We start from the raw sequence: 12,044 nt of genomic DNA on the forward strand, positions 1-12,044 counted from the left end.
AAATTTCTCAGGATAGAAGAAGCAAATTTTTTTTCCTGGCCATAATTCCCCTCCTCATGTGACTTTTCTCTATTAGAATGTAAGCTCCTTGAGGGCAGGGACTGTCCTTGCATCTGTATTTGTATCTCTTGAACTTAGTTTAGAGTGGAGCACATTAGTAAGTGTTTCATGAATGGTTGGTTTTGGAGGGGGAGGGAGATTGATTGTTTTGTTTTATTCATTGTTACTATTATTCATTCATCAGTCCTTTGGTGTAGCAGACCTTCAAACCTGTACTGTATCCTAGGTTGTGTCTTGGAGGGGGATGGGGCTGGAGTTCCTAACTTACCCCCACTCATTCTGTGAGTTGTCTAGGCTTTGGAAGTGACACCATCATCTCTCTTGCCACCTTTGGTTGGATGTGCCCCAAGTGGGCTGACCTGCTCTTTGGATCTCCTTGAATTTCTTCAGTCTTCTGAGCCCCTAGAGGCAATCAACCTATTTCTTTGCCTGACTGAGCATAAATTTATTGTTAGAGATATTTAATTCAACCCTTCTATTTACATAGGACTGAAGTTGGAGAGGTTGAATGGGTTTCCCAAGGTTACACAGATAGCAATTAGCATAGCAGACACCTCAGTTCTTGCCTAAGATCAGCAAGGAGGTTCATGGTCAATAATGATTGTTTTTAAAAATATTAAAATTTTATTTACTGATTAATGAACACAAAACTTACTTCTTGGGCCCTTCTCTGACTCCTCCCCCCCCCAACCCAGCATTAACACACACAGACACTCACTCATACACTCACATAACCAGTGGGTAATTCTTCTTATGACCAGTATAGTTTCTGTGACTTCAATACTTCCCTGGAGGATACTTTAGGAAAGGGAGGGAGGGAGGGAAAGGAGGAACCTATGATTTGAACCCCCTCTCACTATCTGTCTTCCAAATCATATGGTTTCTCTTAACATCTCACAGAAGGAGGTAATCCTCATAGGGCCCTGTCTAGAATTTTTTTTTTTTAAGGACAGGGAGTATTACTACCTCTAACTACTAATTAGTATCTACTAATCCTAGATTTTTGATTCCCAAATACACAGCTCCCTGTTCACCTCAGCACATAAAGGAATGTTGGATTTCTTTTATATCAGACAATTGATAGGCTTAAAAAAAATTCCTTAGGACACAGATTATGTATGTATCATTACAAATTTATGGTGTCTAATATAATAATAATAGCAACTTCCATGTATACAGCCCTATACTGTCTCTGATGAACTTTTCCCCACAACCCTGTGAGGAAAGTAGTCCAAGCAATTACTATCCCTATTCTCTAGATAAGGAAACTGGTAGAAGTGAAATGAATTTCTGTGGCTTCACAGCTAGAGCTTCAAATCCAAATATCCCTATTCTGAATCCATGTTCTTTCCAACAGAATCCCATTAGGACTCTAGCTGTGACTGTGCCATTGGTTCCATCTTGTGTCTTGAGTCCTAATTGCAATACACCCATTGTTGAGCATGTCAGGATGTCAAGATCCAGTGATTTTTTTTTTTTTGATCAGGGAACTCTCACTGTGAAAACTCCCTTCATTAAAGGAAATTAAAACCCTCCTATAATTTGTGCTGTCAAATACTTGTCTAAAAATTAGAGAAGTTAAGTGATATGTGTCAACAATCACAAAGGCAGTGTCAGATAAGCTTTGTACCCAGATCTTCCTAATTCAGAGCCCAACTTTATTCACATCACTTCTCAAAAAAAATTTTTTTAAAGGCTAGATATAATTCAATAAATGTATAATAAGGTTCTTTCTTATAGTGTGCTCCAGGAATCACAGGTAGGAAGGAGTTTATAGACTCTTGGGAGCAGAATTTTAGAGCCATTGAGGTCTTTAGAGGCTCTCATACATCTCTCCTTTTACTGCTGAGGAAACTGAGGCCCAGAGATGTCAAGGTATTTGCCCAAGATCACACAAGTGTTATTAAGTTTCAAAGCCAGGAGTCAAATCCTAGTGGCAGCCAAGTGACATAGTGAAGAGAGCAGTGAGCTTAGCATCAGGAAGACCTGAGTTCAAATCCAGACTCAGATACTTCCTGATGGTGTGACTCTGCGTCAGTCACTTAATCTCAGTTTCCTCATCTGTAAAGTGAGGATAATAATAGCTCCTACTGCCCAGGGTTTTTATAGGAATCAAGTAAGACAATATCTATAAAGTGTTTGACAAGATGCTTATCTGTTCCCTCCCTTTCACTTTTTCCTACAAGCCCAGGGCTCAATCCGTTGTAGATATGGGAATTAAGTCTATGCCCACCAGTCTTCTAATACCCCAGAGTATCATTATATCCACCCAGAATGGCTCCCCTCTCTCCTTTGGACCCAAGAGAGTTTAAACAAGTATCCTCACCTCTGAGTCAGTCTTGCCTCAGTCTACCCGGTCTAACTCTGGCTTTGTCCATCAGAGAGTTGGTTTCCAAACAACCTCTTGCCTCTGCCAGTAATATTTAACCCTTTCTGTCTTCTCTCCTTGGCAGTTACCCTGGTGGTCCCAATGCCCCTGCGGGCATGGGGATCCCTCCTCACACCCGGCCACCCGCAGACTTTACTCAGCCAGCGGCAGCGGCAGCAGCAGCTGCAGTAGCAGCAGCAGCAGCCACAGCCACGGCCACAGCCACTGCTACAGTAGCGGCTCTCCAGGAGACCCAGAACAAGGACATGAACCAGTATGGACCGGTAAGGGTCTCTGCCTCCCACCTTTTTGTATCTTCAGTACAGAGACCAGAGGGCATTCCGTAGAGCAGTGGGTGTCTGGGCCAGGTTTATGTGTATCCACGTCACTGGCATCCCCTCCAGGCTTTGTCTTCACCATGTTACAGCATATTTGAGGGTGGAGGTAGCACGCTTTTTCATCCTCACTATGAAATCTAGCCTGTCTCAATTATTCCAGGACTTGGGTGAACAGATCTTTGCTTCTGCTATCCTTCCCTTAATACTTTTAGACCGACCCTGGTTTAATATATGAGAACTGGGGAGAGGGAAGAGACAGATAGTCAAAAGGATGAGGCATGGGACAGACTCTACTCAGGAAAAGTTTGGAAAGGGAAAATTTTTGGCTAAAAGCAGCTTTGCGAATTTTCTGTGCTCTTCTATTGACTGAGGATCAAAAGCAGGCCCAACCTTGGCCCTGAGGACAGGGAACCTCGAACTGTGGCTTAGCTGGCCAACCCATCTTCGTTCTTACCAGTACAATCTGCTCCTGGCCCATCTGTCCATACCTCAGAGCCAGTGGCCTGCCTCCAGCCTCTCATATCCATCACCACTTACCAGCACCCCATTCCCCTCCCTAGACTGCCTTATTCCCTCCCTCCCCTCCACCTTCCCTGCTTGCTTGTCCCAGAGAATGCTGCCTGTGCATGGGGGTGACTAGCCCTTACAACTCTCCATTGCTGGAGTTCTCCTTTGGGGACTTTGGAGAGGATGGGGCTGGGACACCCCAAGCTTGATAGTCCTGTTCTCCCTTTACCCTTGGTAACTCTCTATCTTTCTTTGACCTCAGAGACCTGGGGAAGGGATGGCAACAACTCAGGAAAACTCACCCCATCTCCCACCCCACCTCCCATCCCTTGGCTTCCTTCCCCTTCATCCCTCCCTCACACTTTCAATGCATGTCACATTTTATCCTTTTTTTCTTCTTCTTCTTCTTCTCCCGTTGAAGGTCTGTTCCTCTTTCCAGATGGGTCCGACCCAGGCGTACAACAACCAGTTCATGAACCAGCCCGGGCCCCGAGGGCCTGCCTCCATGGGTGGGACCATGAATCCCACCAACATGCCAGCTGGCATGACACCTACCAATATGAGTGGCCCCCCCATGGGCATGAACCAGCCCCGGCCTCCTGGGATCAACCCCTTCAGTACGCATGGACAGAGAATGCCTCAACAAGCCTATCCAGGTCCCCGACCCCAGTCTCTTCCCATCCAGAGCATAAAGAGACCCTACCCAGGAGAAGTGAGTGATCTGGGAGCAGGAGATGGGAGGGGAAACCACACTTATGGTGGAGGACGTGGGCAGGGTGGAATTGTGCTTGTGTTGGTTGTGTGAAAGGAATGGGAGAAATAACAATAAAAGCCAAGAGACTTGAATTCTAGCCTGGACTGTAAAACTTGTCTAAATAAATCACTTAGCTTTTCTTTACCTGTAACAGGGATGTTAATACTTCATCTCCATAATTTACATCGCTATTAGAAAATCAGATGACCCTAGAGGCTTTGAAAAATACAAACTACTATACAGGATTAAGGGATTGTTCATCAGAAAGAGGAACAATAGTTCCTTGGGAGATAGGATGTGGAGGATGAGTAGAATCATTATCTAAGACTGGTTATCGATCAACAAATTGGCCATTAATCAGGGAGCTAGATGATGCATTGGATAATGTTGGACTTGAAGTCAAAAAGATCTGAGTTCAATTACTGACCATCTGTGTCACCCTGAGTAAATCACTTCACCTCTACCAGTCTCCGTTTCCTTAACTGTAAAATGGTGATGATAAGAATGACACTTAGCTCCAGTGATTGTTGTGAGGATCAAATGGAATATTACACAAAAAGCACTTTGCATATGCTAAAGCAATGTACAAAAGCCAGTTATTAGGACAAATAGCTGATCAAAGAGGGTTATCATTCATAACTTATGGTGACAAATAGGTACCTGTGTATTCACATTAATGTAGAATATGGACAGATAATAGACTCAAACATGAAACCACCTTGTGAAAGGTTTATTGTCTTCTAGTTGGCCCTAAAATAGTGCCACAAAATGGGGGAAGCAGAAGAGACATCAGGTAAGGACAAAGGGAAGCTGTTTCAAAGTTCCTAGGCTTAGAAAGAGGATAATGCCATCGGCTTTTTTAACCTTCCTTTTGATCCTAAGAGCTTAGCATAGTGTCTGGTTCTTAGAAATGCCTTAAGGGGCCATTTGGTGGCACAGTGGATAGAGCACTGGCCCTGGAGTCAGGAGTACCTGAGTTCAAATCCGGCCTCAGACACTTAATAATTACCTAGCTGTGTGGCCTTGGGCAAGTCACTTAACCCCATTGCCTTGCAAAAACCTAAAAAAAAAAGTGCCTTAAAAATGCCACCACTCCCATCGGCACCTTCACCAATTCCAGAAACTTGCTGCCACCCAAGGAGAAGTCATTTGCTTCCTGCGGCCCTCTTTTGTGAGTTGCCTATCTGTTTCCATCTCTAGAGCTCTGTGGGATCTCTTCCCTCCCCCCTGTAGCCACTGTTGTTTGAGCACAGACATTTCTCCTTGCCTGGCTCCTCAGGAACAAACCGGCTGTAAGATCAGGCCGCAGAGGAAAATAGCCGAGTAATGGCGTCTGCTGTAATTAGCTTGATGGGAACTCAGGAGGTGCCACCAAATGACTTCACCACCAGTTTTCAGATGCCAAGCAAAGTGGGGCGGGGGGGGGCCTGGTGGTGACCGATTATTTTTAATAAATTAATCAATGTCTTCATTAAGTGGCACTTCATGGCTATTAAATACTTGATATAGACTGATCATTCTCTGCTTTCCTAAGCCTTCCTAGCTTTGCAGTGCCTCCCCCTAACTCAGAATAATAGCCCCCCCTTTTTGGGGAATTTGTTATCATGATACATAGAGATGATTGGGGCCTTATAGATCATCTAGGTCAAAGCCCCAGTCTCTTCAGACTTCATCCCTAGAGCATCTCCGACCCCTCTATTTGTACATCTCCAATGATGGGGTGCACATTACATACTCTGCTTGTGATTTGTAATAATGGGAAGCTCACTACCTACTCTGGAAGCCTATTCTATTGCTAGAATGCTCTAGTTCTTCAAAAGTTCTTTGTTATATTGAATTCAAATTAGCCTCTCTGTAATTTATTGGACTTAGTTCTGGATCCGTGTGCCCTACATCTCATCTCTAATTTAAACGATCTAATGAATAATAAGTATTTATATAGTGCCTACTGTGTACCAGACACTGTGTGAAAGCTTTTTTGTAAATATCTTATTTGGTCCTTAGAACAACTCTGAGAGGAAAGTGCTATTATAAACTGCATTTTAAAATTGAGGGAACTGAGGCAGACAGAAGTCGAGTGACTTGCATAGTCACCTAGCTAATTAAACATCTGAGGTCTTAACCTGAGGGCTTCCTGACTCCAAGTGCAGCATTCTATCTGGAGATCTCAAAAAATATTTGAAGTCTCATGAGTAGCTTTGCCTCCAGTCACCGCAACTTTTCTTCATAAACCATGGGTTCCAGACCCTTCACTATCCTGTCTCAAAGTGAGATACAGCTGCCTGCTGTGAGGAAGTCAGAGTTGCAGAAATCACCCTGCTCTTTGACCCAGGATTCCTCATTGGACCTGCAAGTGTTATCAACAATAAACAGGCAAAGGAGTGCCCACCCACAAATTTTCAGAACAGCAGCATTTACCATGGGAAAGGATTGGAAGTGAATGAAATGCCCAGCCATAGGGAATGGTTCAGGGAGGAGAGGTCAGGGAACAAAATATAAATGCACTGAAGGCCGGCAAGTGTATGACAGAAAAGTCAGAAGGAGTATTAAGAAACAATCTATCTATCTGCCTGTCTATTCTAGGGGAATAGAAAGCAATGGAGAGAGAAGGAGAGGTTAATTAATTAATATTTGTTTATTATTAATTAGATTTTTATTGTTCATTCATGTAGTTGTGACTAACTCTCCATGATACCATTGATATTTGTCCATGGGGTTTTCTTAGCAAAGATACAGGAATGGTGTACCACTTCCTTTGTCAATGTGTCCTTGTTTCATAGATGAGGAACTGAGGCAAATAAGAGTTAAATGACTTGCCTAGGGTCACACAGCCAATGTCTTGAACTCTGATTTGAACTCAGATCTTTCTGACTGCAGGCCCAGTTCTCTATCCACTGAACCATCTAGCTGCTTCATTAATTATGTTGTTACATTATAACCAATAATACAAACAAAAAATATAATAATTCTTAATAACTAGGGCCATAGAGTGGAGGGGAGAGAGAGAATGAGAAGAAAGAATCCTGGTGGAGTTTTAGAGACAAGCGGTAGCTGAAAAGTTTGGAGTTGAAATTATTCACTCCTGTAATTATTTAATTATTTTTAGATGAGAGCAGATTTATTGTGTGACTTTGGTTGAACTGAGATTCACCATTATGGATGATATATATAACAGATAATATATTGCTTGCATTTTCAGGAGGGGGAGAGATGGGAGTGGGGAAGAGAATTTGAAACATGAAATTTTAAAAGAGACATATTGGGACAGCTAGGTGGCACAGTGGATAGAGTACCGACCCCAGAGTCAGGAGGACCTGGGTTCAAATCCAACATCAGACATTTAATTATTGCCCAGCTGTGTGACCTTGGGCAAGTCACTTAACCCCATTGCCTTGAAAAAATAAAGTTTTTTAGAAAGGATAATTAAAATGAATAAGTCAATAATTTTTAAAAAGGATTCTTTAAAATAAAACAGTTAATTATTTTAAATTTTTTTTAATTCTTTTTTTAGGTCTTTTTTTTTTTGCAAGGCAAATGGGGTTAAGTGGCTTGCCCAAGGCCACACAGCTAGGTAATTATTAAGTGTCTGAGACTGGATTTGAACCCAGGTACTCCTGACTCCGGGGCCGGTGCTTTATCCACTGCGCCACCTAGCTGCCCCAATTATTTTAAATTTAAAGATAGTATTGCATGGTTGACAAAGAACTGAGGAAGACCATGTTCAAGTCTCTTCATAACTCCTACTCTGTGTAATAATAATAACAATAATAATAATATATTTCTAATATAGAACTTTTATGATTTTACACCTCCAATTTAGCCCTCAGTGAGTCATTTAGTCTATTAACCCTGGACCACCCCACCCCTTCACCAAGGAACTTTTTAGAACTCTAAATTGCAAAGCAGGAGTTACTTAAGAGATAGTGTGTTTTCACTGTAGCCAGTGCATATTCCTTGTAACATAAGTAGCTGTATGCAAAAGAGAATAGAATATCCTAGTCTTAAATGTGTCCTTTTGTTTAAAAAACAAAAACACCTTGGCAACTCCCTCCCCCAGCTGTGTGCTGAATGACGTATGGATAGAATGTTCGCTTTGTATCAGTCCTGAGTTGGAATACCTCTTCAGATGCTTCTAGCTCTGTGATTGGGTTGGATCACTTCTCTGAGAAGTTTCCTCATCTATAAAATGGAAATAATCATAATGTTGACTTCACAGGGCTATTGTAAGCATCAAATGGGATGATAGACATAAAATACTTTCTAAAACCATAAAAGCTCTATATTAGAAATACTGATCATCATCATCATCATTATATTGTTGTGGTTGTTATTATTGTTAGACTTTAAAAGGATAAATCGTAGCCATTGTTTTCAACAAATGTAAAATGTAGTGGTTAAGAAAAGACTAAGGTCTGTGAAGCAATTAGAGATCTTCAGTGGTACCGAAAATAGGTAAACACTGTGAGTTCAGAGGAGGGAAAGATTGGTTGAGAAGTCTTCAGAGGGACCATGGGACGGGGGTTCTTCAGGAATAAGCAGAATTGGCCTACTCATTGGAAAGGATAACTCCCAGGAGGAAATTAGCCTAGGTAAAAGGGTGAAGCTGGGAATGAGTTTCTAGGATTCAGGAGGTGGTTCTTCTGTCTTCTTTAGCATGTATAAGATGCCACCAAGCCTTTGACGATCCTTTTTTCCCTCTTTTCCTGTCTCTTTTGGGGAACAGCCCAACTATGGAAACCAGCAATATGGACCAAATAGCCAGTTCCCAACCCAACCTGGTCAGTACCCGACCCCCAATCCTCCAAGACCTATCACCTCTCCCAACTATCCTGGGCAGCGGATGCCAAGCCAGCAGAGCACAGGGCAGTACCCACCCCCAACAGTCAATATGGGGCAGTATTACAAGGTAAGTCTGGCTCTTGACATCCTCCTGGGGACTGGGGACTTTCTATACTTCTCAAACCAACAAGGCTCCTTGTTCTTGCCTGTAGCTAGGTAGGTTTGGCAGATTGGTTATGCCAATTCCCAAGCAGAATCTTGGCCCTCTCTGACATGCTTGAGGTTCTTTGGAGGCTTGCCTAAGGAGCCCGCACTCATTATTATTAGCTCATTCAAATTTCCTGGACAGCCTCTATTCTCTTTCATCTGGGGCAATCAGATGAAATGGCCTTAATGCTTGCATTTTGTGGCTACTATTTGCTCATCTGGGGGGAGGGGGGACTGAAGCAGAGAACCATTTAGTCCATCTTTTCTTGTCTACTCTTTCCTTCTCCTTAAAAAAAAAAAACAAGCAAAAGCCATTTCTAAAAGAAATTTTTGAAGGATGGGTGACCAGAAAGAACATGGGGAAGATTACTCAGGAAAAAAAGCAGCAGCTTCTCTCCATTCTGGATGTGGTGGTATTTGGGGTTTTTTGCAAGGCAATGGGGTTAAGTGACTTGCTCAAGGTCACACAGCTAGTCAGTTATTAAGAGTCTGAGGCCAGATTTGAACTCAGGTACTCCTGACTCAAGGGCCAGTGCTCTGTCCACTGAGCCACCTAGCTGCCCTACTCTTATGTTTGTTAAACAAATGCCACTGTGGGTTAAGATTGTTTTGCTAACTCAGTTCTGTTCCCAACTGTTGACAGGGCAGCAAGAACATCAGAATCCATGTTAATTGGGCCCAAAGAGATTTTGTTACTTTCTGCCCACAACTTTTTAGACAGAGAGAGATACAGAGCCAGTATTTGCCCTCAAGGGGCTTGACTTGGTCTAAGGAGTGTAAAGAGCAAAGGGCTTGATGTTGGAAGAGAGAACTATTTCCAATCCTGGCTCTGACACTTATTAGATAATAAGAACTTGAGAAATCACTTCACCCTCTGAGCCCCAGGTTCCTCTTCTGGCACATAGGGATGATAAAATTCAGAAGGCCCACGCTTCCACAGATCTGCTCTGAGGGAAGCATTTTGGAAACTTGAAGTTGCTCTGCTAAATCTGAAGGGCTCTTTGTGTCTGTCTGTCTCTGTCTCTGTCTCTCTCTCTCTTGCCCTGTCTCATACATTCTTCTCCTTCCTAGAGGTGATACTGGACAGGCGGGTGAATCCAGAGGGGAATAAGGACTTAGCGGCTCATTCCATTTTACAATGTTTATTCAACTTTCTGATTTGTTCTACTTTAACAGCCAGATCAGTTTAATGGACAGAATAACACCTTCTCGGGAGGCAGCTACAGTAACTATAGCCAAGGAAATGTTAATAGGGTAAGTGCTGATTTGGATACACATATATTTGTGTGTGAGCTATCGGTGAAAGGAGTGAGAAGAATATTTATTCTCTGGGACAGAATCTCACGTGAGAAGGATAAGGATGGAATGAAAGTTTTCAAAGTATATAGTAGAAATGGAAAAGATAGTTAATGGGGTGGGGGAAGTGTGGTATGGGGAGGGGGTGGGGTGGGGCTGACTTCCAGCTCTGGAAAGTGCCACCATTTCTTCTGTGGGCTGCTACCCTGACCAGGGCCAGTGAGGAAGGAGCTTTCAAGGGTGAACTTGAGAAGGAGGAGGGGAGACAGACAAGGAGAACAAGCAAGTGTGTCTCCTTGCTACTAGAATAATACACTAATGATTTCTGTTTCTCTTCAGCCTTCCAGGCCCGTACCTGTGGCAAACTACCCTCACTCACCTGTTCCAGGAAATCCCACCCCACCCATGACTCCTGGGAGCAGTATCCCTCCTTACCTGTCTCCCAGCCAGGATGTCAAACCACCATTCCCTCCAGACATTAAGCCAAATATCAGCGCTTTGCCCCCACCTCCAAGTAAGTAGAACAGTGTGGGAGATGGTCTACTCTTGGCTTTCCAACTCCCTGCTTCTGACTCTCATCTGGCCTCTCCCATTTGTTCTTATGCTATGGGATCCCAGCAGACTGCAGAGAAGGGTTCAGAGAAACTAGCTCCAGGTTCTGAGCTGAGTGAAAGTGATGTGAGGGGAGAGCGGGGTGTTTGGAGTTTTGGAGCTAGGTGGTACAGTGGCCATGGGTATTGGGCCTGGAGTCAAAAAGACCCAAGTTCAGATATCAGACACTGACTAGCTCTGTGCCCTTGAGGAGTCATTCAGCCCTGTTTGCCTCAGTTTCCTCATCTGTAAAATGATCTAGAGAAGGAAATGGCAAGCCACTCCAATATCTTTGCCAAGAAAACCTCAAATAAGGTCACAAGTCAGACACCACTGAAACAACTGAATAACAATAATCCTCTCTAGGTAGGTAAAACAAAGAGGGAACCAGATAGGAAAGGGAGTGACAGGATATGAATGTGTTGGATTCTACAGGACTGATGGAGATGGTCCCAAATTTTCTAAGCTGCATGATAGCATCCCTCCTTTGGACCTCCTCTTTTAAAAACTCACCCTCCTAGCCTCTGTTCTGATAATAGCTGGCAACACTCCCATGACTCAAGTTGCACAATTTGGGTCAATGTGTCTCAATATGAGGTTGGTTATAAGCATATGTTATCATGGGTGTAAGGAAGGATTTGGCCCTTCCTTCCAGCTAGATGAACCTGAGAACAAAGAGAGTCAGTTGGCCCCCTGCTGTCTTTGTGTGGTTGATTGATCCTTCTTGGGATCATAGACAAAGTATTTCTCAATGGTGTTCCTCTTTTTTCTCTGCTTACTCATTTCCCCAGCCTTTGCCTGGTCTTGGGGGTGCTTCCTGAGCTTTTGAGTATTATTGGGGCACAGCCCCCCAAACAAGGATCTCAGTGTGTGAAGCTCTGTCTTCCCTCCTGGTCTGTGAATGACCACAAGCATGCCCCCTGTCATAGGGCTGAGGTGGGGGGACCCTGCTGTTTTATGGGGCGGCCTAGACTGTGATCAGGATCTGAATATGGTCAGAGCCCCAGAGTCCTGTTCCAGGTACAGAGGACAGACCTTGGAAGTCTCTCTCCACTCCCCTACTTAGGCTGAGTACTCAAGGCTCTTTTGCCTGGGGGCTCCTGCTTACTGGCTCTGCCTGCTTCTAGTCAGTTCCTGGGCTGCC

The 12,044-nt window shown here is 43.6% G+C and overlaps 1 protein-coding gene across 14 annotated transcripts in view; it reads left to right on the top strand.

The window, feature by feature from the left end:
- The window catches only part of ZMIZ1 (zinc finger MIZ-type containing 1), a 436,554-nt gene that overhangs the window by 394,467 nt on the left and 30,043 nt on the right, over positions 1–12,044 (top strand). For 13 of the 14 annotated variants that reach the window (XM_074232937.1, XM_074232935.1, XM_074232934.1 and 10 more), the window contains 5 exons: positions 2,514–2,712; positions 3,695–3,985; positions 8,751–8,933; positions 10,190–10,267; positions 10,649–10,823. In XM_074232937.1, the coding sequence (XP_074089038.1) occupies positions 2,514–2,712; positions 3,695–3,985; positions 8,751–8,933; positions 10,190–10,267; positions 10,649–10,823 (926 nt within the window). The remainder of the gene's footprint in view (positions 1–2,513; positions 2,713–3,694; positions 3,986–8,750; positions 8,934–10,189; positions 10,268–10,648; positions 10,824–12,044) is intronic. The other variant, XM_074232943.1, reaches the window with a different exon arrangement.

Source organism: Macrotis lagotis, chromosome 4 (genome assembly GCF_037893015.1).
Source record: "Macrotis lagotis isolate mMagLag1 chromosome 4, bilby.v1.9.chrom.fasta, whole genome shotgun sequence".
Taxonomy (NCBI): Eukaryota; Metazoa; Chordata; class Mammalia; order Peramelemorphia; family Peramelidae; genus Macrotis; species Macrotis lagotis.